The following is a 27,659-nucleotide window of genomic DNA, read 5'->3' on the forward strand; positions in this document are numbered from 1 at the left end:
CCAGAGCCACCCCAGAGCTTTGGACCCCCTCAGCCCCATAGTCCCTGGGGAGGTTCTCCATCGTTCACTGGGGCCAGGCCTTGGGCCCCTCTCCAGAAGCCCAGAGGCATCCTTCCTCCAGTGGAGCGCCCTGTCTCCTACCCACTTGGGCTTAGGCTCAGCCCACCTGTGCGCTGGGAGGGGATGAGAGAGGAAGGCGGGCTTGACACAACCCTGGGCCCGTCACAGCCCTGGGCCTGTAGATACATTGGCTGGGTCAGCAGATGTGTTTTATGCTCCATTTCTACTGTCTGTCCTTCCTGTGGTCCCCCTGGTAGGGGAACAGAAAGGGAACAGGAGGGAACAGGGACAGAGGGCATATCCCACAGGGCTGCCCTTCTCCACCTCCTTCTCTCTTGCCTGTGGGAGGCATTGGAAGGCACCAGGAGCTGGGGCCACGGTCTGCGTGGGTCTGCTCCCCCTTCTCCTGCCCAGATGACTCCACCTCTCCCAGGTCCTGGCTGGGATCCGAAGGCCCCAGGCAAGTGGGGGAAGAGGAGCCACTCCTACTTTCCCAGCAGCTGCTGCTGCTGCCTCTTCCTGTTTTGCTAAAACCCTGGCTCTGGACCCAAGGGGGTGGGGGAAGTCGCCAGCCACTCCCGCCCCCCAAAGGTCAACCTCATCCCCCTGGTCCTCTTAGCTAGTTATTTATAGCCCCCCAGGCCCTGGCTGAGGAGCTAGATCTCTCCTCCCTCAAATGTCAGCAGCTGTGGCTATTGCCCCAGGGATGCAGCCAGATGTGCAGATCACTCCAGATGTGCTATTGCCAAGGTTGGGGAGAGGAGGCAAGGCTCTGTCTATAGTCGGTTTGGGCATTCCCTGCAGCTGTCTGCCTCCCCTCAACTCTGAGGCAGCTAGGACAATACCAGAGGACCCTGGGAGGGTTGGGGAAGGTTCCAAATAGCGTACCCATTCCGTCAGCCCAGCCAAGCCACCCTGCACACCCCAGAGGGGTCACCTTGGGCTAGAGACCCACTTGGATTTCTTTGCGTGAGTTGGGTCAGTATCATTGAAAATGAACTTGTAGCTGGAGCTCAGAGGGACAGGAGAGACAGGACACTGTCTTCTGTTACTAATGTCAGCATCGAGCTCCATCCCCAAACAGGGCCCCGTATGCGTCAGGCTCTGTGCTGAGCACTTCATGTCCTGATCTCAGGAGTGGTCACAACAACCCTAATATGGCAGGCACTCCACACTCAAGTTTGCAGATGAGGAAACTGAGCCTCGGGAGGTCAGATTTCATGCTTAAGATGACACAATGGTTAAGAGACAAACTTCAAATCATTGCTTTTAACCACAATACACCACTGCCTCCCTTTACCATTCCTCTACAGGCTTTTTAATGGTTCCTGAAAAGCTCACTGTGGAGGAGCGTGGAACTCATGCTCAGGGTCTGCCTGAGGGTAGAGTGGCCTCGTCTCTCGGCCTCCCTCGCCCTCCTAGCCCCAGCCACTCAGGCCAAGCTGGAGTGAGATGGAATCACTGTCCCAGCACAGACTGGGGCAGGTCCGAGTGGGACCAGTGCCACAGCCCAGAAGGACTGGCAACCAGTCTGGTCCCTTCCAACATGGAACTTCTGAGACTTGGCGAGCCCAGCATCTCCTCTGCAACGCAGGTCGCTGGAGCCCCTGGTCTGACAGTTCTCTCACTCCAGGCTCTGTTTTAAATTTTTTATTTTTGGCTGTATCCTGCTTTCCAGGAAATGATGGATTCCTCCATGGCAGGAACTGCGGCTTCATTCGCCTCTGTGCACAAGAACCGGGCACCGAGTAAACAATCAAGTTCTAGGAGCATAGTGGTGGTCCTGTGGGGCTGGGTGCTTCAAGGTCTTGGCAAGGACACTCACTGCACCCCACCCCAGCTTCACAGCCACCCTCATCCCATTCCACCCTCACCTCAGTGCTCCTTTCCTGCCTCCACTCCCCTGACATGCAGGGGTGTAGCCCAAACCCACCCCAAAGGCACTCCCAGGGAAGAGAGGTGAGTGTCCTTAGGCCAGCACCTCTGCAAGGTCTTCCCTGGAGATTCGGTGGCTGCACGGTAAATGCCTCCTAAGAGGAACCATTAAAATTTGTAACAAGGTGGGGCCCTGGCCTCCAGCCAAAATAGCTACTGGGGCTCCAGAAGGTCCTGTTGGGGGCACACAGCAAAGCTGAAGCCCCAGGCGCACCAGTGGGTGGACCACAGTGTCCCTGCAAGGACCCATGGGGCAGAGTAATTGTGAGCTAGCTACAGAAAAACATTCTGCAACTCAGACAAATTTCTTCTTGCTCATGATTAGAGTATGGCCTGGTGGCTGCTTCCCTGACCATAATCTCTGCTGGCACAGGCGTCTGCAGGGCTGGGCAGTGCCGGCAGAGGCAGGAGCACTGACCTGGAAGCTGAGAAGCCTGAGTTCTGCCTGCTCCTCCTCACTGACCGACCGTGTCCTCTCCGGCACCTTATTTTCCCCTTGGGTCTTCAGCTTCCTTACTGTAAGGGGGTGGTTTGGATTAGGTTAGGGTGTCATAAATTTAACCACACTTTCGAGTTACCTGAGAACTGCAGATTACTGGGTACCCCCCACCCCAAAGAGTCTAATCAGGTCTGTGAGGTGGCCCAAGAATCTGCTTTCTTTTCGCAGGTTCTTCTGTGATTTTGATATATTATCTGGTTTGGGGGACCTATAAACTAGATAATCTTATAAATCACTTGCAGTTCTTAGGAGCAAAGATTCTAGTAAATGGAATGGCCATATCAAGAGGCTTTGGTGCTGTGAGGTTTTATCAGAGGGCGAGTGAGGGGTAGATGATGATGATGATGATTGTTATTATTCTGGCACTAGCACTGTACAAGCCAGTGCCCTCATCTGTCTGTTTCCATCACTCATGAGGCTCTGGCTTCGTGGGGCCCTCACGTACCTCCAGGCTGGGGGTGGGACTGGGAGAGAAGGGAAGGGAGGAATGAGGCCTTCTCTGGTGGGTGAGGCCTCTTGGCAAAGGAACCTTTCTCCCCCTCTCTCCTGGGTGGAGTTTGGCTGGATGGGCTTCAGCACTGACCCATGGGCTGAGAGAGTGTCTTCCCACTGATATTCCTCCCCACCTTCTTGTCTCAGCTGCCTCGGCCCTGGGGACTGCCCCTTCTTCCCTGCCAGTCCCGACTTCCTCCCAGGCTCCCTCACTCCTCACCAGCCTCATTCCAGAGCCTGTTAATCTGTTTGCCACCCCTCTGCTTCCTTGCCTCGCCCTTGCACATGCCTTTCTCCCTACCTGGAATGTCACCCCCCTGCCCCCACACTGACTCACATTTCTGGGCTCCTGTAAAACCCAGCTCCATACTCGCCTGCTTCATTCCAGCCAGGATCTGCTCAAATCTTTCCTCTTTGCTATGTACCTATTGGAGTCACAAAATCAGAAAACAGTCTTAGACTCAGAAAAATAAGTAAAAATGATCTAAGCCAACTCCCTCATTTGACAGATGAGAAAACTGAGGCCCAGAGAAGTTATGTCTTGGCCGAGATTGCACAGATAGTGAGATTTTTAAAATAGTTGGCTTCCCCAAAGACTCTCAAGTATTTTATGTGTTTGTTTTGTTCCCTCGATACTCTGTGATCCATGTGAGGGCAGAGGCTATGTTTTTGTTTTTGCCTTTAGTGTTCTTTATCTCCACGGTGGCATGTGTGTGTGTGTGTGTGTGTGTGTGTGTGTGTGCTGTGCCCAGGGCTAGAGTAAGCAGCTACAAGATCTTATGCTATTAGGAGACCAGTTCTAAAACTCACAGTGGTCCGAGGTTTTGCATTAGTTGTGTGGTCTCAGACCAGCCCACTGAGGGAGGTAGCCAAATTATTGTTACTTTACAGAGCAGGAAACTGAGACCTAGAAAGGTGAGACCCAGGAAGTTAATGGCAGAACCAGGCCCAGAACTCAGGTTCCCTGGCTTCCAGGCCCAGCCCAGGGGCTCTGGTACCCACAATGCCTCTCTTCAGGCTCTTTCCCGATGTTCCCAACGGAGCACCTGGAGTTGCCAAGGGGGTCATCTCTGCCATCTTGTGCATGCAGTGCTCCTTCTTTGTCCTAGGGTTGAGGAGAGCCTGTCTTTGGCTTCCTGCCCCTCCCCATCCTGTCCCTCTGCTTTCCCCTCGTGTCCCCCCACAGCACTGTTGGCACATAGACACACACACACACACACACACACACACGAACTCAGAACTGCAGGTGTCTAGGGCAGCAAACCACAGGGGAAACCACATCACCTTCGTTGACACTGGAGGGAGGGAGGGGTACAGGGAGGGGACTTGCTTAGTTCTCTCCACCTGCCACAGTCCCCACGGTCATTTGGCCTTCCGACCAGAGCCGTGTGGGCTTGTGGCTATGCCCCAGCCTCTGTGTGATTTATCCATCCAATTCTGGCCTAGGAGGATGTATCGCTTCTTGTCTCAGATCCTAAAGTCCTGGATGGGGGTCTGCCCAGCTGCACCCCAAAGCCACACAACAGCTCCCCCACCCACCACCTGCCCAATCCTAGCCAGAAAACTTATGTAGCTCCCTAATCCTGTCTGTGCAGTACAACAGAGAAAGGCGGGAATGAGAGATGAGACTGCAGGGTTGGGGGTAGTGAGGGAGAAAACTTGGCATCTAGGATGTCACATATAGGTGAGCTGGGACGTCAAATAACCAGGTTTACGCTGGGGCAGAAGACCTGGCTGCAGCTTCCCCATTGTTTTGACCTGCTAGAAGAAATTGCACAGGCTCTGAATCAGACGTATTCAGGATTAAGTCACTTACTGGCTCTATGGCCTTGGGCAAATCATTTTGTCTTTTTGAGCTTTAGTTTGCTTACTGAAACAATAGGGATAGTGATGAAATATAAGTGAAAGGGCCTTGAACAGCCTATGATACAAAGGAGACACTCAATAAATCCTAATTATCTTCTCTCCTTCTCTTCCTTCCTTCCTGCCTGCCTTCCTGCCTTCAACTTATTATATCTGGTCCCATGAAACATTTTATTTGGAGTTGGGGAAGTATGTCCCCTATTAATCTGCAAGTCTAAAACCCTGAGTATTGCCATTTGACACCAGGTTCAGAAACTGAAATGCAAGACCCACCCCAGCCCAATGAGATGGCTGTCCTCAGAGATGTCACCGGGCTTTGGGGCCCAAGCGCTTCCGAATTGCCTTTGTGGAGAGTGTGTGGTAGTGTGGGCTGGGGATGGACTGTGGCTTTGTTACTGTATCAAGAAAGCTGTGCCCTGGCTGGTGTGACTCACTTGGTTAGAGAGGAGTCCCAGAAACTGGGAGATTATGGGTTTGATCCCTGGTTAGGGCACATGCCTAAGCTGTAGGTTCAGTCCCTAGTCCGGGTGCTTAAGAGAGGCAACCGATCAATCAATTGATTGGTGTTTCTCTCCCTCACTCTCCCTCCCTTCTCTTCTCTCTAGAATCAATAAGCATGTCCTCTGGTGAAGATAAAATATATATATATATATTTAAAAAGAAAGAATATATATCTGTATATATGTGTGTGGATATATATTATATATATTTATATATATAAAAGAATATATATATATTTAAAAAGAAAGGAAGGAAGGAAGCAAGCAAGCTGGGACAGGGGTGATCTCGAGCCCTGAGGTCTGGACCAGATGACTTTCTGGAGCTTCATGTCCCGGCACCAGGTGGACACCCAACAGTATTTGTTGAATGAAAGACCCCATCACTTACTAGCTGTGTAACTTTGGTCAGGTTTCTTAACCCTTGTGGGCTCTCCTTTCATCATGAGCATAATAAGGATTCTTGTTAAGAATAAATGATCTAAGCCCTGATTAGCGTAGCTCAGTGGATTGAGCGTGGGCTGAGAAGCAAAGCATCGCAGGTTCGATTCCCAGTCGGGGCACATGCCTGGGTTGCAGGCCACAGCCCCCAGCAACTGCACATTGATGTTTCTCTCTCTCTCTTTTTCTCCCTCTCTAAAAATAAATAAATAAAATCTTTTTAAAAATTTAAAAAAAAAGATACCTCATGCCTCAGGAATTGGCTACTATTTAAAAAAAAAAGAATAAATGATGTAATGTTTGCCGAGGGCATCAAGGGGATAGTATAGGGCTACTACATGGTGAATAGTTAGGGAAACAAAACAAACAAACAAACAAACAAAAACAGTGAAGTATGGGAAGGAGGGGAAGGAGAGGAAAAAGAAGCAGAAGCGGATACCTTCAGGCTTCGTACTGGCCGGAGATTCCAAGAAGACTTGGAAGAGTCAAGGCAGGCCCTATGGAGGCTGGTGCTGAGCTCTGTGGTCTGTGAGAAGCCTGGGCTCAAGAACTTAAAAAAAAAACACCCCCAAAAAACTTCTTTTTTTTTAAAATTTTAATCATTGTTCAAGTACAAAAAAACTTCTTATGGTAACCGGGGCAGAGGAGAGAGGTAGCTTGCACTTTTCAGTCTCCTATCTCTTAGGGTACTTGGAGGCTCTCTAACATATCCCAGCAAGGGACATCTGTCTTAGAAACTGGCTTAAGACTCTGCCATGGGGGGAGGGGATTGTGAAGCAGCAAGCAAAGCTGGCAAGGGAGGGAGGGGCACAGTCCAGCTTCCCAGATGCAGGCCTCACATGCTGTCTTTCTCTCTGTCTGTACCTTGGGGGCAGTGAGTCCTGGTGGAGACCAGGAGAAGGCCACGTGCTGGGTACCATAGGGATCGACACAGCGGCGGGAGATAACTGTTTGGCTCAGATCTCTCAGAACTCAGTGATTAGGCCAAAAAGAAAAAAAAGGCTCACAAATCAATACATGATTGATACACATGGAAGGACAGAGCAAACAAGGGCCCGAATTCAGCCCAGAAATAACCACAGGAGTCCTGGGGGTTTAGGAGAGGGCATCAGGGGGCAAAAGGAGAGAGACAGCAGGGGAAAGGCTGAGACTGACGTAACCAAGCATTTTTTCTGAAGGCTGTGGGTGCAGAGGAGGGATCTGGAAAGAGACTGCTCTGGTTTGGCAGTGAGGGCTGGGAAGAGCACACCTGAGGGGGAAGAACATGTGTCTCGTAGAGTGAGCATGGGGACTCATGGGGAAGAAAGGGGTATATTGGAAACAGGTGCCCAGCTGGGGTAGGGTCCTTGAACATCTGTCCCAATTCAGCAAATTACCCATAGGGAACTTGAATTCTGTGTGAGGCGTTTAGCAAGACACGACAAGAAACACAGCCATTACAAAGGCAGTAGCTGGGCTCAGGGGTGTCCACTTGAACATTGAGAAGGAGAGTTGAGACGCATAGACAGACTGGGTGGATAAAGGTCAGTGTAGACAGACTGACGGCATGGTTAGGGTCCTATGACAGAAGGGAAGAGCCCTCTGGCTGTGGGACTCAGGGAAAGGCTCCCAGAGAAGTTAGCACAGACTTGAGGATTGGAAGGATTTCAACAGGAGGAGAGAGGGACTGGAGGGAACACAGTGAGCCAAGGTGAGGGATTGGGAAAGAATGAGAACACGAAGGGGAGCAGCCAGCAGCCCACTTTGGCTGACACAAAAATAGTAATAGTAGCAACTAACGTTATAGAGCTCTAAGTACCAGCAGGCACTGGTCAGAACGGCAGAAAAAAAGACAGGTATGTGTGGTATGGTGCCATGTAGCAGGAGAGCTTGAAGGCCAGCAGAGAACTGTGAGGATAAGTTAACATGCATTCACTGCCTGCTGAGTGAGTGCTGGGACAGGAAAGGGACTGAAGTAGACAGTTGCTAAACATCCCAGGTAGCAACAAGAGGTGAGGCTGGACCTGCACTTGTGGGAACTAGGAGTCTATGGTCAGAAGTTGGACCTCCAAGCGGCCAAGCCCTCCTAGGCCACTGTGGGCTCTTGTTTCCCATCTGTCACAGTTCTGCCACTGGCTCAGCCTCAATTTCTCCTTCTGTGGAATCCTAAGGCTCTTGGGGTTCCTAGGATTAGGGGAGGACGGGTGAGATGGAGGTTGCATTCTGTCTCCCAGCCGTGATGCCTCACAGGAGAGGAGAGCCCCAGTGTTCCACGTGGTGGACTTCTCCCTTTCCCAGGGGCCACGGTGTCCGACCCAGCAGATTGCCAGAGGCGACAGAACTGATAGGCTAGGCCAGGAGCAGAGTGGTGAGGTCCTCAGCCTCTGACCCCTGAATCTGACCTCCTTCTGCTAAAAGGAGTGGGGCCGGGGGGGCGGGGGGGGGCAGTCAGGGAGGGCTGCTGCGCAATGGCAGCAGGAGCTGAGTTTATTAGCTGAGGGAGGGCTGGAGGCGGCTGCATTCCGACTCACAGACTGGAACATTTCTGTGATCCGCTGTAATGCACTGGGAGACACTGGGCACATTGCTGAAGTTTGACTCATAGGGACCAGGAGGGGGGTAGGAGGGGGGAGAGTTGGGGTGGGGGGAGAGGAATGGGAGGAAGAGAGGAAGAGGAGAGGAGGGAAGGAAATCCCTCGAGAAATTTCTTAAAAAAGGAAACTTAAAATCCGCACCACCCCCATCCCCTTTTTCTTTTAATAGGAACAGGCTGGACCCTTCTGTTCCCCTCAGCAGGCGTTGGGGTGGGGGTTGGTAAAGGGGGAGGGCTGGGCAGTGATTCAAATCAAATCCTGGAACTTTTTCAGGCAAGTCGTGCAAGAAGAGGGGGTCTGTCTGAGATTCCTTGCGTGGGACTTGGGACTCCACGCGTGTCCAACTGTCCTTAAGTGACTGTTTGCTATGGACTATACTTGTCTGTACTTGTGTGTGCGGGGGTCCTCCCCTGAAGTGTGTCTGCGTAAGTGACTCTAGCCCTGTGTAAACATGGATGTATGTCCATGTTGTGTATGCATGGCAGCAGGCGCTCAGGTAGCCGGGTTTCCGGGAATTGTGCGCGGGTCGGTGCGCCGCGGCTGCAGCTGCCGCACGCAGCGCGGCTACCTCGAGTGGATCGGGGCGAGTCCCGCGTTCCGGGTCCGGCGCTGCCTCCCCGGCCGCGGCTTGTCCGCCACCGCGCGGTGCAGCGTCTGCCGGGGTGGTGTGTCCCAGGGCCGCCAGCGCCGGCCCCCTCCCTCCCCTCCCCCTTGGCCCGCTCTCAGCCTCAGATAAAGCATTTCCTTCCATTGTCATCCTACCCGGCTGGCCGGGCTGCCAGGGCCCTCCCCCTCCCGGCCCCCTCCCTTCCTCTCGCCGTCTCACAGTCGCTCTGCAGCCTCCGGCGACTGGGGGGATGTGAGGCCGGCGCCCCAGCCCCCCGTCCCGCCATGAGCCCCCCGCTCTGAGGGCCCCGGCCCCTGGATGCACAGTCCCGGCGCTGGTGAGTACCGGGCTGCTGCCCCCCGCTCGGCCCGCCCCGCCCTGCGCGCGCCCCAGCACCAACCGCCCCGGCTCGGGCTCGGGCTCGGGCTCCCGTTTGGGCTCCGGCTTGGGCTCCAGTTGCTCCGCGGCCCAGTCTAGCGTGCGCCCCCCGACCGCGCCCGCCCCACCCGGCTCCGCGGGACTCTGGCAGGCTCCTGGCCGGGGCTTGTTCCGGGGCCGGAGGGCTCGGGCCTCCCGCTGGGCGCCCACATCCGCCCGCCCTGGGGCAGCGACAGGCCCGAGGGAGGGAGTTGGAGGCCCCGGGCCGCCCGATGCTCGAGCCTGGGGTCTCATCACTCCCATTCCTGGGGAGGACGGACCAGGGGACTGGGGAGGAAAGAACGGCCGCCGCGGCCCCAGGAGGGGGCGGTGCTCCGGAGCGGAAGGTTTGGAAGCGCGAGGGCAAAGGGCAAGACCCACTGAGTTGGGGCTGGGTTCACCGCACTGGACCTCAGTACCCCCATCTCATGGATCCCCGCATGGCCTTGCACCGACCCCTTGGCTGGGGATGATGATCCCCTGGATGGAGGGACCTGAACTAGGAGGTTTGCCTGGGCACCGCCTCCCACCCTTGCTCACCCATTAGGGTGAAGAGACACCTGTGCCCAAGTGAGTTGTAGAGGGACTGGCAGAGGTGGGGACCATAGGCTCTGTCTTGAGTGGCGGGGGACAGGATGTGCAACCCCCCACCCTACCCCAAGCCTGGAGTCAGATAGTGCTGGGGAGTATTAGAGCAGGCTGAAAATCTGGTAGCTGGGCTGGGCTCTGACAGGCAGAGTTTCTAGACCTGTGGGCTGGGAGAGAGCCCCTCTGAGGCCTGTAGGCTACCCAGATCCCGCCACCCCCATTTCCTTCCCTCTGGCTGCCCATTTGGATCTGACCTCGCCAACCACTGCTGCTCCTCCCACCGAGTCCAGGCCATCCCCTTGTCCCTCCTGGCAGTCCTGCATACCCAGAGGCCTCTCCCCTGCATCTGAACACTGGCTGTCTTGCTCCCTCTCCACACACCAATTCAACATCTGCTTGAGGCCCAGCTTGGTCTGTCAATTTTTAGAGTGCGAATGGGACATTGGATCTTAGTGGCCCTGAACACTCAACATCTGGACTGTCCAGCCTGTGGCTGGGATTTGCACCTGGACTCAGAGGTCTTCCTCTAAATCTCCGCTCAGGCACTGGGCTGAGAGACTGTGGGAAGGAAGACTGTGACTCAGTTTCCTACCCCATAATGGGGCACCTTGGCAGCCCATTTCTCCCCAACAGGACCCTGTCTGTGAAGTGGCTTCAACCGCCACATACACTTTTCTCCCCACGCCAACCTGCTTAGACTTCCCAGGCTCCTTCTGCAGCTTCTACAAGCCGTCTCACAGCTCCTCATTGCTTAGCATCTCCTTCTCCTTCTTTGCTCTCTGTCCTCTCTACCCACCTCAATTAATAAGTAATTTTCCTCTTTCCTGCAGTCACTTCTGAGGGAAACTAAGGCACAAAGCAGGCCTGCTCTGTTGTGCACAGTGAACTGAGACTGGAACCAGGTCCTGGACCTGCTGGGACTCCTCCCCTGCCGTTGGTCCCCTGATGTGCCTGGCTCCCAGCAGGGCCAAGCTCAGAGCTGCCTCTGTCGTTACATCTGGAATGGCCTAGGGAAGTGTTCTCCTGAGGCCTCTGTGTTTCTTAGCTTGAGCCTGTGGGTGGGTGTCTCTCTGGCCACCAGGTCTTAAGCTGGGATCCTGAGGCTGGAACGTTGCATTCAGGTCTTACACAGACCCTCCCAAGCACCTAAACTGGTCCGTCTGCTTTGACACTGAAGTTCAGTTTCCCCATCAAATAAAATGGGGAGAGAATTTCAGGTGTGCTTCGCAGAGCACAGAGTGGGAGAGGCTAACTATAAAGAGAGGGATTGCTGTCCAGTGTGGGGACTGTTATGCACCTCTCCACTTCCTTCTGGGTGATCGGCCCCAGCTTTCGTCCTTGGTGGCTTCTGGGAATGGGAATTGGAACTTTCGTCCATCCCCTCCTTAATCCTGGTAATGGGAGTGAGAAGCTCCTGTGTGATGGGGGTGGCCACCTTCTCTTGGCTGCAGGCATGCTTGCCCAAGGACCTGGAAGGCAGAAGCCTGTGTAACCCCTCCTTCCCCTTTGTTTTCTCTCTCCTGGCCTTTCATTACTAGCTGGTAATTTAAATGTTGGCAGGGACCTGAGGGAAGATGAGCTAATAATGCAAGGCCCAGGCTCACACAGTAGGCAATGGCAGGCCCCGTGGAGCTGGAACCAGACCTGACTCTGCCGGTGCCCATTCTCCTGGCCTTCTCCTCCCCTGGCCTGGCTCAGGTCCTGCCCATGCCTGCCCCTCACAGCTTGGCCCTGGCCTGTCCATAGTCAGACTAGAGCAGACTAGAGACTGGGGCCTAAAGGGGGCCTAGGAGCTGGGGGGAGGGCATCTGTCCTCCCTGAGGCTGCAGGACTCTGTGTGTGTGTGTGTGTGTGTGTGTGTGTGTGTGTGTGTTGGATTTGTTCACTGGATGGGGCACTTCCTCTGGGGCAGGAAGCTTTGATTTCCTGTGGTGGGGGCCTTGGTAGGATTAGGAGTGGGGGGCTCAGCTCTGGGCCACCCCCAAGGATGTTGTTTGGAACCACAGAGGGGCAGACTTGCTGCATAAGGCTGCGTCCCCCACCCCAGGGCAGGCAGGACAGAGCAGCAGAGAGGAGGCCCAAACAGAGGCTGGACAAGGAGGCTGTGAGGCCACTGGGATGAGGGGGGCGGTGGGCAACACGGCAGGAAGCCTGGTCACCAGGTGACCCTGCCGGGTATTGTGTTTCCCTGTGATATTTCCCCCTGTTTCTGTAGTAACCTTCCCTGGGGGACCTGGGCCTTTGGGCTGCAGGAAGGTGCCTCCAGACAGCCCTTTCCTTAGAGGCCTGAGTATTAGGAGGAGTCCCTACATTTGGCTACCTCCCTAACCCTTTCGGCTGCTGGGACCAGGGCCTGCGAATCTGGGCCAGTGGGCAGAGCAAGCACTGAGGGGTGGTTGGGTGGAGGCCCTTTGGCATCTCCTTGGGGTGGGGTGAAGGGGAAGAGAGGGGCTGCTGGATCTCGGGGAGGGCTTTGTGCGTCCCGTCATCCCCTCTCTCCACTGCCCTCCTCCAGCAGCATCCCCTACAGAGTGGAGGTGGACAGCACGCCGCCTGGGGCACGGGGTAGGGGTGGAGATGGCAGAGGCGGGAGGGATGTTTTCGTCAGCAGAGCACAGCTCCTTTGGTCCTGGACGGGTTCCCAGAGGCAAAATAAATTCAGGATAGCGTCTGTGTAGTTTGGGTCAGCATGTGATGGGTGTGTGTGCACACTGGGTGTGCGGGGCCCAGGCTGTGTTTGTAGATGTGGTTCTGTGGCAATTTGTGATCTACATGTGGTGGCTTTGTGCTGGGTCTTTTGGGAGTATGTACACGTGTAGTACAGATGCGTGTGATCTGTATCGTGTATACCCTTGCAGGTTATGGCCCTGTGTGGGGTATATGCTCCTGTTTCCAGGGGGATGTGGACCTGTGCAGACATGGCTGTTTAATAGAAGTCCAGGTGTGGGCTGGAAGCACCATCCCATTCGTGGTCCTCAGATGTCAGTTTCCAGACCATTTGTTCCGAAGTCACCCGGGAGTATGTTAAATAAAAACAAAGTTCTCCAGGCCCCATCCAGACAGATGTGGAATCTGCAGGGGCAGAGCCTGGGAGTGGGTTTTAACGTGTGCTTTAGGCAATTCTGGTGCAAAGCCATGTTTGAGGACCTGAGGACCTGAGGACCATCAACCTGGGCCAATCTCTTCATTTTTTTTTTTTTGAAGAGACCAAGGCTTTTAGAAGGTACCCTATTTCGCTGTGTATAATGCACACCTAACCTACATTTTTGGCCCAGACTTTCAGGAACCAAATCTTTAGTCTTAAGTTTTACTTCAATTAATTCAATTTTTTTACTTATGCATAATACCAATTATCATATTCCAGGGTATTATCTGTACATACAGATATCGTTATTTCTTTCTACAGTTACACTTTTAACACATAAGCATAAATAAAAAATTAGAAACATTTACATAAATACAGAATTCGTACTACCTGTGTATAATGCGCATCCTTATTTTCCCCTTGAAAATGTGGGGAAAAGTGCATAGTATACATGACAGAAAAAGGTATGTGGGTTGTCAGAGGAGACAGGGTTCTTGAGAGGGAGAACAAGACAAAATTCAAGCCTTTGAAGACCGGTCCAGGATTTAGCCACACGCCCACTGTGTGTGCAGGTGTGCACGCGTCCACCCGGGTATGAGGCAGGGACCAGGTGAGGCCAGGGCACACACTCACTGGGCCTTGACTTCTCCCTGGGGGTCCCAGACTTCCTGACCTTGCTCTTCCCGTTACATCCTGCTTCCTCCTCCCTAGGGAAATCCTGGAACTGTTGAGCACCAACACTATGTTGGCAACAAGGAGGCCCCATGTACCAAGCCAGTCATTCAGCTGTTCATCCATTCGCTGGGTGCTCGCTGAGCCTTGCCGTGTGCCAGGCACCGGGCACAGGTAGGCAGTGAAGATATAAGCAGAACGTCTGACCTCGGGGAACTTCCACTCTAGTGGAGGAGACAGACAGTAGCAAGTAAGCAAGCTAAGAAATGAGTACATATACTCAGCTACACACTGTGATAAACCTTAAGAAGGAAATGAACTGGGTGCAGCAATAGAGAATAACAATGTGAGACTTCCTTAGGAAGGGTGGCCAGGGGAGGCCGGCCTCAGAAGGTGACACCGACACCCTCTCTCACCTCCCCAGACTACAAGTGAGCCCTCAGAGTGTTCAGAGAGGGCTTGGGACCTGCCTGGGTCCAGGTAGGGAACCTGCATTTCCAGCTTCTTGTTTGGCATGCGACACAGTAGGGTCTCCATGCCTCAAGCAGCCCCCAGAGGTTGGCTGACCTAGGGCACAGGTGGCAAACACAAGGCCCGAGGGCTGAATCCGACCCTCTACCTCATTTTATCTGGCCCTACACCTTGTTTGTACCCGGCGGCAGCACCAAGCTCCTTGCTCCTAGTTAAGGGGTAGTTACATTTATACAGTCCTAAAATTGCATTCGGCCCTTTTGAAGGCAACCAGGAGACTGATGTGGTCTCCAGTGAAAATGAGTTTGACACCCCTGGTCTAGGGGAAGAAGAAGAGGGAAGGCTGGGACAGGGTTGACATCCAGGCCACTTGCTTGGTGGCTTGGGGGACCAGCCTTCCCTTCATGGCGCTGAGGCCAGGGCCCCATGAACACCTTGGATGTTGGAAGGTGGCAGCCTCCCTGCAGGAGCTCTCAAGTGCCACCCTGTTCCTGCCCCACCTTCCTCCCACCTCATTCCCTTCCTCCCCATCTTTCCACCTGGGAACTCCTGTGCCAAGTCCCTCCCCTCTGGGTCTAGCCTGGCTGCCTCTGTGGCCACTGGAATTTATTTACCTGGCTCAAGAATCCCTGAGGAGAGAGGGAGGGGGTCAAGGCTGAGAGAGGACCTAGGTCCTGGAAGAGAGGCCGGAACCCTAAGGAGGGTTGGGGCGGGGCCGAGGCTGACCAAACACATCAGGGCAGGAGAACAGGTGAGGAGGAATCTGCCCCCCAAACTGACTGAGACATGGGCTAGAAGGCAGTGCTCCCCTCTGGCCCCCTGCTGCCCTACCCTTTCCCCCCTCAGGAAGTTAACTTTCTCATCAGCAAGCAGCCTGTAGACCCTCTCATCTCCAGCCTCTTCTGGCCGCACCCAGAAACTGCTGGCTGCAGGAGCGTGCAGCCCTTTCCCTAGCTGAGAATTAGAGAAGCCCTCATGTAAGAGAAGAGGCCCGTCTGCCCCCGCCTCGGCTGGCATTCCACCTGGGCCTCCTTTAGGCTGCTGGTGCACGGCCCCGTGGGCTAAGTGCCTAGCTCTACCCTAGCCCCTCCACAACCCCCACGGCAGGGAGGGGAGGGGACTTCTCCTAATGAGGAGGGCCCTGGGCTAAATTCACCCTCCCCACCCTGTCTCCAGGCCACTTCCTTTTTTCCTCCTGTTGCCTGCAGGGATTGGAACCCTGGTGGTTAGAGACCTCGGGCCTTCAGGGCAAGCCCCTGCCCTGGAGAGAATGAGGGGTGCCCTATTCCCTTTCAGGGCTCTGGCCCTGCAGTCGCCGCCAGTCCTCAAAGTTCCATTCCTCCCTCCCCCCAGCACCCAGGATGGCAGGGAGAAGTTGGGGCAGGCTGGGAGCCACAGGGTCGGAAAGAGCCCGGGGTGGGGGAATTCGGGACTGAGCTGAAACCGGCTTGTTTTGCTTGCCCCACAAACCTGCACGGGCATCCGCTGCGCCCTCTGGGGCGTTCAGGTTGTGGAACTGCTCTCAGAATGACAGGCTGGTGGCACCCAGTTGGGGCGGCGGTGGGGGTGGGGTGAAGGCGGGGAGCCCCAGGCAAGGGGGAGCTGGAGGGTTAAAAATAGCAGCAGCCGGGTTTCAGTTAGCAAATGTGGAGGCGGGGAGTTGGAGGCGGGGCGGGTGGCAGGCAGTGTTTGCCCACAGCGCAGGGCTGTGTTTCCCCTGGGTCCCAGGAGTGAGTCACGGTGGAGCCTCCGAGGAGGTGCTGGCACCTCAACGCTGGTGCGAGGGGCGCGGCGCAGGCCTCTTCTCTGGGGTCAGGAGGACGTGCTTCTTCCTTCCAAGCCTTCAGGGCTATCTGGAGAATGGAGCCAGGGGGAACGTCAGATGCCAGGGGAAGGAAAGACCTGGGTTTTGAGACCGTTCTGAGGCCAAAGACCTGGGTTTGAATCCCGGCCCATGGCTGCGGGAACTGGTGCGAGGTTGCCAAGAGCTCCAAGTCTTGGTTTCCTAGTCTTTCAAGTGGAGATTCTCTCACATGCATGTGTAAGCACTTGGTGGATTCTCAAGTACCCGACAGATGTTAATTAGCACCGCGGGTCTGCCGCGCCGCTGCAGAGCTTGGCGGGAGGGCCTTCCTGTGAGGACACAGGGGGGCACAGCCGGGCTCTGCAGGGCCCTCCTTTCTCCTGCGGAGGGGCTCCCTGTGCCTCCGTTTTCTTCACCTGCAATGGGAAAATGATAACGGTTTCAGCCTCATGGAGTTGTTTTAAACATTAAAGTGAGTAACCTTAGTACCGTGCCTGGTGTGAAGTCAGTGTACACAGAACATTCGTCATCATTATTAATGTTATTTTTCATATTTTTGAAGGTCAGGGATAGGGAATGCTGAAGACATGAAGAACAGAAACTGGGCCCAGCCCCAGTTCACAAAAAAAACCAGGCCAAATTCACTGTTCCAGATTCCTCCACCCATAAGGGCCCGGAGCAGCAGGCGTCTGGAGCCAGAAGTCACAGGGTGGACGCCCTCTCTCTTTCACTTCACTGCTACCAGTGAGGCAGGGCTCCGGGGGACCTGGGGGTCTCACGTCCAGCTGGCACTGGGGAAGGACTGGGACGGGACCGCCCCTGATGGCCCCGACGTGGAGTACCTTGCCAGCATCTGCTGGGGTGACCTTTATGTTAGCCCCTCCCTGGCAGCTGGGAAGAGGAACATGAGGCAGAGGAGGGCTGGGAAGGTCAGTGATGTCAGCAGTGAGTATTCCCAGCACAGCGGCCCTGGAAGAGGCAGAAGGCATTTCTCTCAGGAAATGAGCATTATTCAGCCTGCAGGCATTCATGAAGTCCTGACTTTGTGCCCAGCCCTGTGCTAGGTCCTCTGCATGATTCAGAGAGGCAGAGGACCTGGGTCATAGATCACGCAGGTCCTCAAGAGATACGTGGTCCCGGAGTCGGTATGTAGAGTTGATGAAGGCCCCGGTGGTCTAGGTCCCGGGGAAGCAGAGGTCACATCCTGACCCTGCAACCCATGTTGTGCCACTTTATGTGTGTGTGTGCATCTGTGTATATATTATTTTTATCACTATAGAGGCAGACAAGCAAAAATCAAAAACTGAGTAACAGCACTGCCCCACCATCAGAGATCTCCGTCCTTTTATCTCGGTGCAGGCCTTCCCATTCCCTGCCGCGCCTGCACTCACCGCCCTTTTCTCCAGAACGAGGGGACCCGTGTGTGCTGTTCCTCCAGTCAGTGCTCTCCGCCTTCTGCTAAGGTGCATTTTCGTTCCATCATTTCACCGAATTCCCAGTTGGCGAGAAATTGTCCTTCACAACTGGTTTGTCCAAATCGGCTCCCAGGACCAGGCCTCTGGCTGTTACGTTCCCTGAAGGCTGTGTGACCGCCCTGGCTGGGTGTGCGATCGGTGGGAAACCCGGCTCACCAGTCGGGGGCAGCCCTGGCCGCCGAAGGGAATCGTATCATCTGCAGAATCTGCCCTGTGGACCTTGGCCATCTGCTAAAACAACAGGCAAAACGAGGGGGAAACCAAGGCCTCCGTGGGGCGGCCGTCTCGGGTGTATTTACTGCCATCAATATTAATGCGGCTTCCCTGTTAGTGCCAGAATTCACCCATTGCTCGTGGCTAGACTCATACCCATGACACTTCAGGCCATGGAGCAAGCCAGGATCCCTGCAGTGGCCTCCGCCTTCCCCTCACCCAGGGGCGAGGGTGCCAATGGCCCTTTGGCTGTGTTCTTAGTCCTCAGGAGCCTACCATGAAGGTGGGTGGTTCCTTCGGCACTGCTGGGCGCTCAGTCCCTTCCACCTGCCCACAGGTGTAGTGTGTGTGTCCTGAGAAAGAGAGGGAGGGAGCAGGAGAGCGAGTCTGCTGGGGAGAATTTGCTCACTCTGATGGGGGACTTGCTGTGGTTACGCAACCTGCATTTATACAGGCCTGACGGTTTCCAGAGATCCTGTGATCCTCCCCTGCAGCCCTGGGAGGTTCGCTGGGTTGGTTATGCCCTGCTGGAGGCAGTGCACAGGAAACAGTAAAATGGTAACATGTACATTAAAAAGCAGGGAAAATATAAGATGGAAACAAAAGTGAAGGTGGGGCTGCGGAGTGCCTCCTGGAGACAAGAAAACATGTGAGGGACACAGGCAGAGATTATTCTCTCTGCTTTTATTTTCTGTTGCTGTGATGCTTTCTGGATGGGGGGCCAGCACACTGTGGGAACACGCTGGTACTGGGAATCAGCCCCAGGCCTGCAGATGCTGGGCCCAGCTGGGCCCCAGCTGTGTCCCGTGGCCCTCCACGGAGGTGGGTGGAACCGGTTGTACACACCAGCGTAGTGATTACGAGCTTTGGTTCTGGGATCCCAGAAGCCCTACTTGCCATCTGTGTGACCTCGGCAATTTTCTTAACCTCTCTGAGCCTCAGTTTCCTCCTCTGTGAAAAGAGGATGATGGCGGTGTCTACCTTACTAGGCTTGGTGGGCGGCCTGGATCAGGCAGCCTGAGAGAGGTGCACCTAGCACGGCGAGCAGAGCATAGTGTACGTTCCACACACGGTTGTCAGTCACCACCGATGTGAATTTGTAATTATACTGTGACCATTATTAATATGATAGTAAAGTGACTTCAGCCTTCCCCTGGCAGTCTCCGGAGTGGCCCAGTGGCCTCATGGGTGACACAGGCGAGAGGAGCTGTGGAAGGAAGGCCCCTCGGCTGTGGGGGGAGGCCGGCAGGCGGGCAGGCAGGAGTGGGGCGCGCACACACAGTGAGGCAGGGTCCGGCCAAGGAGAGCCCAGAGGCCGAGGGAACAACACGGAGGGCAAGGGAATGAATACGAGAGTTCTGAGGGGAGGAGAGGCTCTGAGAGGCAGCCTGGGCGGCGAGCTCGCTTCCTGTCGGGCGAGTGCTGGCCCTCGAGAAAGAGGGCTGGGCCTGGCTACTGAGGGAGCAGCTGGTGTAAGTGGGGCACCAGGGGTGGGGGAGGGGTGAGACAAAGGCAGAAGCCGACAGAACCTCAACCCTTTTCCCCATATTACAGATGGGGCCCCCATCTAGACCCTTCAGGATGTTTTAGGGTAGGAAAGATGGTGGCTAGACATCCTAGTGAACCTCCTATCTCAGGGATTGGAGCTTCCAGAGCCAGGGAGTGAGAGTAAGTAGGAATGCTTCCCAGACCTGAGGAACCCTGGGGCAGTTTGGATGGGGGGGGGCTGGGACTGGGGGAGCCTGCCTGCTCAGGAGTTCCCAAAGGGGCAGGCAGGCCCCCCTGCTGTAAGGAGAAGGCCAGGGTGACAGGAAGTGGGTACCGGCCTCCCTGAGCTCTGCTCTGCTCCCCCCCTCACACCTTCACAAAGAGCAGGCAAGGGAGGATGGAGTAGTAGGCCTGAGAGGCCCCCGGAGGCTGGCAGGGCATGAAGAAAACCCCGTTTTTCTCTGCCAGAGGACAGTGAGGCTCTCCAGAGAGTGCTGGTCCCAAGAACTGACAGCTGCCCACAGTCAGAGTGGCCCAGCTCTCCCTGCCTTAAGGTCCAGGGGTCTCCATCCCTGAGGAGTGGCAGGCAGCCGAAGAGAGGACTTGGGGCAGGGGCAAGGAGCCAGGAGGACGCTTTTCCCACCCCCGGAGAGCTCAAGCTGCCGCTGCCATGGTTACGTCTGCTTCCTGTTTGATTCATCTCAAACACCAGAAAGGGGGGGGCGAGGCTCCCAGCTTGGCCACCACTGCGTGGGGCTGTTTACAACAGCCGCATGTGGGATTCCCAGAAAGAGACTCCAAACCGGACATCCTGCGGCTGCAAAATACCCAGGTGTCAAGAGCTAAAAATAGCTGCCACCCTGCCCCAGCGCGGGGTAAAGGGGCCTGCTTGCTGCGAAGCCAAAGGCCAGAGGGACAGCTCTGCGGAGGGCTAGCTCTGTGCCTCTCACATCCAGCCTTCCCGCTGGCGCACAGCTGCTGAGCCTGCTGAGCTGCAGTCCCCTCGCCTTGGGCTGACAGGAGGAGGCATGGTTCAGGCAGGCCCCTGTCCCCAGGCTACTCACCTGGGAGTCCAGCCTCTGTCCCCATGGGCAGCTGGCCCCTCTGCCCTGCACTGTGGCCCTTGCTTTGGGGTGCTAATGAGAGAGCCTCAGAGGGACGTGGGAGCTTCTAGAGAAGGGATATGGCAGAGCATTTATCTGAGAGCAGGGAAAATGAAACTGATGTTCCTCCAAGACCCCTCAACCTGTTGCCAGCCCCATGTTCCCCTGTGAGGTCTGAAACTGTGACACGGAAACCTGGGAAGCCAACAGTTACTTGCTGTCCAGAAAGGTGATTCTTCAGGATTGTCTTCACGGGGCCCCAAAGATGAAATAGGCAGCTTCTACCCTCTGACCTGCAGCAGGGGTGGGGTTTACTGCTGGTACCGGTCTCTGTGGGGCTATGTGATTTTTCGATCTTCCTCTGCGCCCAGCTAGGGCCTGCCTTTGCTCTCTCCGTGATGGCCCGTGGACTGGAAGTGCCGGGGAGGAGCAGTGGGGTGCATTGGTTGCGAACGTGGATTCTGGAACTTAATCGCCTGGCCCAGGTCCCAGCTGAGCCTCTTCCAGGTTACGTGACTTCAGACAAGTTATTTATTTAGTACTGCTGGGCCTCAGTCGACTGATCTCTTTAATGGGGATAAAAACAATAACCACTTCACTGGTTTGTCATGAGGGTTAGATGAATTGGCACATGTAAGGCACTTAGAACAACTTCCAGCACGTAGGCAAGTATGAGTTTATACAAGTTTCTTCAGATGGAAGAAAGAGGGATGAGACTAGTGGGAGAGGCAGGGGGTAAGAGATGGGGCTGGGGGCAGCATCTGGGAGAAAGTGGATTGTGGAAAGAAGGGAGGATGAAATACTGATGCCAGAATGGAGGCTGTGGACCAGTCCAAGGGCAAGCAGCATGAATCACAACCATTAAGGCAGCACCTACCACATGCTAGGTGCTTCACACACAGCATTGCTGATCTCAGATGACTGTTTCCAAGCAGATTTTCTTGTCCTCTTATTACTTGGGCAGCTAAAGCTGGGCCAGGTTACATCGTGTCCCTGGCTCTCCCTGCTGGTCACTGAGGGAGTCAGAGTTCGAACCCAGGTCCATCTGACCTGGAAGCCAATGTTCTCTATTCTCTGGACTCTTACTTCCATCACTTCATGTGGCAAGAGTTTCCAGGCAGCTTGCAGCCCCCTGAGTTCTGAATAAATCTGAGCAATAAGCAGCTTAGTGCCAAGAAAATGAGTAAGAGAATTTCTGGAAGGGGGATACAAGAAACTGTTAAAAAAAGGGTTGATTCTAGGAAAGTTCAAGGGAGTTGGATGAGTAAGAAATTTTGTTTCATATGTTTTGAGACTCTTTGAATTTTTTTTAGTATCTGTAAGTAGCAGACTTTTTCATTTTAAAAAAATTGTGAGTTTTATTTCAAACTCCTTGAAAGTGAGAACTAGGTTTCATTCCCATTTCCATCTTTTCAACTCCTGGGTGCGTGAACTCACCTGGGTGTACTTAGTACCTGGGCCCGGGATTGACTTTTTGGGATTCCCCCCAGCACTGGCCTGGCCTGGCTGTACTGCTGACCTGCCAGGGGACCGGGACCTAGCCCCTTTCCCTCTCTCCGCCCTCCTCTGTGAAGCGAGAGCGTCAGCCTGAACAATCTGCAAGCCCCATCAGGTCCTCAAGTTCTCAGATTCTGAGACCCGAGTGCCTTCTAGAAGAGCTTCTCCGTGCTCAGCCCTCTCATTGTGTCGTAGAGGCCTGGCAACCATGATGTCCTTTCTCATGTTTGTTTGTGTTTGGATCTTCCTGAAGCCGTTGCGCCCCCAGGTTTCCTCTTCTCTGCCAGCCCAGTACGGAGTGAGGCTTCATGCCGCCTGTGTCAGGGAAGCAGAACCAGAGCGGCCGTGTGGGGTGTGAAGGGGGTCAGCCCGGAGCCCAGTGCTTGGCCTCCTGCGGCTGCCTGCTCTCCTCTGGCTGCTGGGCCCGGGTCTTCCTGCTGCTCCTTTGAGCTGGTCAGGAGACGAGGCAGGTGCACCAGCTGCAAAATGGCTTTGGAAGTGTCGGGAGGGGGCTTCTGGGTGGCAAAGCCCTCTCCCTGACAAAGGGCCTGCCACACCTGAGAGAGCAGGTGGTCAGGCAGGGCTCAGGTTTCTGCTGGGCAGGTAAGGCCCAAGGCAACAAGGTAGGAGGGGAGACCAGCTCGTGCAGGTGCCCAGGGGACAGAAGAGTGGCCTTTGTGTCTGCTCTGGAGGTTGCTGAGGGCGGGGGTGCACCCTCGAAGCAGGATTTCTGGGGCTGTCTGATTCTGGATGAGAGCAGGTATTCCGGTTTGGGGAGCTGCCATGGTCAGCCCGGTCCCTCAGTGCCAGGTACACTGCCTCTTCAGCCTGACTGCAGTTGCTTCCCAAGACCCTAGAAATGGGGGGTTGCCAGGATTCCAAAAAGAAGGGGTCTCCACTCTGGCCAGGGGATGTGCAGAGAAGGGTCCATTCACTCCCGATCGTATTTCAGTTTCACCCCAAATTAGTGGTAACAGTGCTCTGAGACGGGCCGAGGAGAAGAGGGGTCCCAACTGCATCCCCAAACCTGGGATGCAGGGTGTTCACTGTCTGGTTTCAGTTCAGCCACTGACTGGGTGTCTTTCGATACCTGTCCTCCCTCTGGGACACAGGAGAGCTGTGCCCCAGGTCTTGTCTCTGTTGCTCTGGGCTCTTCTGAACTCAAAGGTTGTCAGCACAGAGCCAGGGAGTCAGGGGAGAAGCAGAACTTCTTCCAGGAATTGCTTTCGGAGGCAGCCCCTGTTGGCAGCACGTCCATGGGCACACGTGCATGTGTGGGCTCCCGTGCATGCCTGCAACTTTTCTGAACAGAATTTAGACCACCAATCAGCACCACAAAACATCTCTCTGGGGCCGGGTAGCAAACACCACAGAGTTCAGGGCCATTAGTTTTTCTCCTGTGCAGAGAGTGCATGGTGTACAGAATTCGTGGTTGCCGGGGGAGTGGTGCGCAGAGAACCTGGCTCTGTTCCCAAGCGTGAATGCTGCTGACCAGCCCTCAGGCAGGGACAGAGGGAGGCAGGAGAGAATTCCCTGCAGGCAGGGACCCTAGGACTGACATGCTTCTGAGAGTGCATGCTGGAGCCTGGTTTGGAAACCTTTCTTGGGGGACCAGGTCCTGCAGAAGAAAGAGGAGGTCCTAAGGGATAGGGGGACCTGGGATACAGGTTACCATGTCCTGGGGTGGAGAGGCTGCCTCTGACACCAGTATTCCTTGGGGCTCACAGACCCTGAGAAATATTCATGCCGTGTCCTAGGCAGGGGGCCAGGAGAGAGTCATTATGTTCGATTCACCAGTTTCCAACAGAGCCTGCTGTGTGCCCAGCAAGGTGTTGTGTGCGGATGGGCATGGCTTACAAATGGCACCCCAGAGATGATAATTAATGGAGTGTCCACATGATAGACACAGAATGGGCGCTCTGGCCAGCCAAGGGAGGTCAGGGTGAGCTTCATGAAGACGTGGGCTTGGACTGGACTTCAAAAGATGGGCCAAATTTGAATAGGTGGAGTGGCATTTCCCTACCAAACACTGCCATTCAAAGTGTGGAGCCCTGGTGGCTCCAGGCAGATAGTGGGAGTCCCTCCGTGCGAGAGTCGCCCCCTCCCCCAGCAGCGCCTGCCTGCAGGGAGTTCTCCTTTTCAGCTCCTGAAGAGGAACTGGGGCTGCCCCTTAGACAGACCCAAAAGCACAGCCCTCACCCATTGTCCTCCAGAAAATACTCCTTCTGCCTGAAGAGGGTTTCCGTGTGTCCACCAAGTGCCCCCTCCAGGCGGCGTTCCAATCTCCTGGCCTCCTGTCTCCTGGGCTCTGAGCTGGGACAGCAGGCTGGAGAGTGTCTATCTTGGATAGATGGCGTCAGGACTCATCTGTGTCTCCCCCGCCCCGTCCAGTCTCATTACTCCTCAGCGCCTCTTTGCCGTTGACCAGCTCTGGCCCCACCATAGGGTTTCATGGTTTCTGTTGGGAGGGGGGACTGGGCTGGGCTTAGGAGCCTGGGACAGGTCGCCATTTCCACAAGGAAACACTTCTGTTTTCAGGTTATTTGTGAAAAAGACTGAGCAGTTCTCTGGGGGAGCAGGCTGCAGGACGCAGGATGGAGCAGTAGGAGAAAAGGGGTACCTACTCCGGGGTCCTCGGACTATGCATTCCACCACTTCACAGCTCCCACCAGATCTGACTCGACCCCTGGGCCATGACCCGGCCCCTCTCCCACTGTGGAGCCTCTGTGGGCTCAGCTCCCCTTCTCCAAGCCTGCCTCTCCCTCTCCCTCTCCCTCCTGGAGTCTTTAGCTCGGCCTCCACAGGTCTCACCAGCCATGCTATCTCACCTCCCAGTCTTCTTCTTTCTCTTTGGGCTGCGGGAGTCCAGGCCCAGGGAAGGTGGTATCTGAGCACACTGGGAGAACTGAGGGCATTGTTGGGTGAACTGGGGCCTCCTTGGGTTCCCGCTGTGGCCTGAGCTCCTCATTGAAGAGTGAACTATCTGAGTTGCTTAGCAGATCAGATGAGGAAGAGGGCGTTGAGGATTGCTCTCATCCAGCATGGGAACTGGAGGGAAGGAATGGGGTGGAGTCTTCTCTTTTCGGTTAGCTGCTGGCACAGGTGCTGGGTGTTGGAGGGCTCCAGCTGGACGGGGGCCTCCTGCAGTGGCAGGGTGTCTGCCTGGCTTAGCCCTCACTCCTCCCCCTTCGCCTCCCCACAGCCCCTTCACTCCATCTCTCTTCTCTCTACAGATGGGACCCAGGTGACCCCGGGTGCCCACTGCCCCAGGCCCCCTGGCACAGGTAAGCATTGGTCCCGAGGGAGACTGGTGAGATGTGGAAGATGAGGGTGGAAAGGACAACGGAAGCTGGAGGAGCTGAGCGGTGGTTGGGCAGGGGAGCTGGCTGGTCAGCTAGAGAAGCAGGAGGTTGGGGTTGTGGGGGAGAGGGTGAAGTTGGGGTTTCATGGGGAAGGGGTGAAGAGTGGGCTAAGGAGGCCACTCTGGATCCAGGCTGGCCCCAGTGCTAGGAAGCGTGACAGGAAGAGGACAGGCAGGGTGCTCCTCTTGTCCTTGCTGGACGCAGTGAAACAGGAAGGCGTGTAGGAAGCTAATGTTTACACTCAGGCCCCGGTCTCACATCGGGCTCATGTTCTTGACTGTTGACTCTTTGTCCTCATGCCAGCCCTGCAAGGTGGGCACGGTGGCCCTTGCAGGATGGGAGGGCGCCTTGTGCTGCTCGGACAGTCGGGGGACGACCCTTCCTCCTGGTTCTCTCACCTTCCTTGCCTCCTGCTCCGGTTAGGACAGGCCTGTGGTCTGCGGCCTGGGGCTGGGGCTGGATGCAGGCTGCCTTCTCCTTAACTTCACCCGGTATCCACTGAGGGCCCACTGGGTCCATACCCGGTGTCCAGTAGTTACGCATGGCAAGGAGAAATGAAGGCCAGGTATCCTCTTTGCTTCCATCCTGGCTGCCTAAAAGCTTACAGGCAGGCTGAGGAGATGGAACACAGAAATAAAAAGAAAAATAATAGTAGGCTGCAATTTGTGACCAGTGCCAGATGAGAGGACAGCTGATCCCTGTGTTCATCCATCCATTCAGGACACATTAAATTCACCACCTATTCTTATTTAGTCTTCACAGATGTAAAATTTTCTAACAATTAAATACAGAAACTAGGAAAAGAAAATGGAAACATTAATGCACCCCGTCTCTGTGCCAGGGCACCTCCCTGGGCATTTCAGGGGGGATAGAGAGATGTGTTCGTTGATTTGGCTGGTATCTGCTCGGTGCCTGTTATGTGCTGGGCACTGTTCTAGGTGCTGGATAGGGTGCAATAAACAAAAACAAGTCCCTGCCCTTGGAGCTTAGCTCAGGTGTGGTCCCTGCCCGCACCATGTGTGTGGGACACAGAACTGTCAGCGTGATCAAATCCATGGGGCGCTGGGCTGGGTCTGGGGGAGTGCAAAGACTAGCAGGGCTTGGAAGAAAGGGTACAACCTGGAAAAGTAGAATTCAGCCCTGGCCAGTGTGGCTCAGTTGGTTGGAGTGTCGTCCAATAAACCAAAAGGTCACCAGCTCGATTCCAGGTCAGGGCATATGCCTACAATGCAGGTTCAGTCCCCCCACCCCCCGGCCCCATTGAGGCACGTGCAAGACGCAACTGATCGATGGTTCTCTCTCACACTGATGTTTCCCTCTCTCTCTCTCCCTTCCCCTCTCTCTAATCTATAAGCATGTCCTTGGGTGAGGATTTAAAAAAAAGGAAAAGGAAAAAATGTAGAATTGAGGGCTGAGGATGGCACCAGCACCAGGAGGAGGGCATTGTGAGCAAAACTCAGAGGACAAAAGGCATGTGGGCTGTGACAGGATGGGAGCTGATGGCTGTGATGGAGGGCTTGTGTTCAGAAGTAGGAGACAGAGAGAGAGAGAAGCTGGTTAGCACCAGGTTGTTCAGGCCTCCACATGCTAAGTCTCCCTGGGAGCCATTCCCACATTCCCAGAAGCCCTCTGCTCTGGAGGCCATGGCAGTGCTGGGAGTGAGGGGTGGGCCCACTCATGGTCTGTGTGCAGCTGAAGCCACTGGCTGCAAGTTCGGTGGCCTGCCATGGCTTCCTCTAGGTCCTGCTGGCATCATCAGGGGAGTCACCCGGGAAGCCAGGACACCAGATGTGGAAGGACTGAGACCCTTCCTGGGGCTGGACTGTGTTGGCGTTGGAGGCCTAGACTTAGCCAGCGCGACCCTGGGTTCCCTGGATGGACGTGTAAACAAGGGGTCGGGGAGTCAAAACTGTGAATTGCCTGCTACGAGCTGCACCTGGGTGCACAGCCGCCAGCTCTGGTCTCCCGGCATCTGGAAAGTTGTGGGGGCACCTCCTTGCTCTGCTCTTCTCCTGTCTCTGTCTCACAGTGTGAGAATGTGAGAGCTGGTGCTCCTGAGCGACAGCCTACTGTAGTCCCCTCCCCTTTGCCCAGTGACAAACCCCCACGAGGGGAGACAACTTCCTGAAAGTCAATGGGAAAACAGAGCTGGAGCACTGGCCTTGGCAGGCCCTCAGTCTGCTCTGAGCTGGGGGGCCTTCACCTGAGCCTCGGCTTCCTTATTTGGGGCAACAGAATAGTAACAAGTACTTCCCAGGGCATACGGGGGTGATGAGGTTGGAGGGTTTTGCAGCCGCATGTGCACGTGTTCTGCAGATGTAAAGATAATGACTAGTAATGGTTGAGTGGGGCCTAGAGGTCGCTTTTCCTGGCTACCCGGCTGGTGCTTTGCCATAGTGCCTTCCAGTCCCCCTCGGCCTCAGGCCCTGAGGACAGACTGGAGCTGCCCTAATGGGGATTGCTCAGCATTGGATGAGTTGAAGGAGGCCTCTCCGGAAAGGTTCCGGTGCTTGTGTG

At 55.2% G+C, this 27,659-nt stretch overlaps 1 protein-coding gene and 1 long non-coding RNA gene across 5 annotated transcripts in view; one reads left to right on the forward strand and one right to left on the reverse strand.

The window, feature by feature from the left end:
* Positions 1 to 1,699: 1,699 nt before the first annotated feature.
* Positions 1,700 to 3,456, reverse strand: LOC118499097. Its single transcript, XR_004901610.1, has 2 exons — positions 3,324 to 3,456; positions 1,700 to 2,511 (listed from the first exon to the last, which is right to left on the reverse strand). It is a non-coding gene; the product is annotated as an uncharacterized LOC118499097 (long non-coding RNA).
* A 5,661-nt stretch (positions 3,457 to 9,117) lies between these two features.
* Positions 9,118 to 27,659, forward strand: part of HDAC7 (histone deacetylase 7) — a 36,169-nt gene continuing 17,627 nt past the window's right edge. Inside the window, exons 1-2 of one of the 4 annotated variants that reach the window (XM_036019125.1) lie at positions 9,118 to 9,304; positions 25,014 to 25,064. In XM_036019125.1, the coding sequence (XP_035875018.1) occupies positions 9,286 to 9,304; positions 25,014 to 25,064 (70 nt within the window). In that variant the 5' untranslated portion in view covers positions 9,118 to 9,285. The remainder of the gene's footprint in view (positions 9,305 to 25,013; positions 25,065 to 27,659) is intronic. The other 3 variants (XM_028532001.2, XM_036019127.1, XM_036019126.1) reach the window with 3 other exon arrangements.

Source organism: Phyllostomus discolor, chromosome 2 (assembly GCF_004126475.2).
Source record: "Phyllostomus discolor isolate MPI-MPIP mPhyDis1 chromosome 2, mPhyDis1.pri.v3, whole genome shotgun sequence".
Taxonomy (NCBI): Eukaryota; Metazoa; Chordata; class Mammalia; order Chiroptera; family Phyllostomidae; genus Phyllostomus; species Phyllostomus discolor.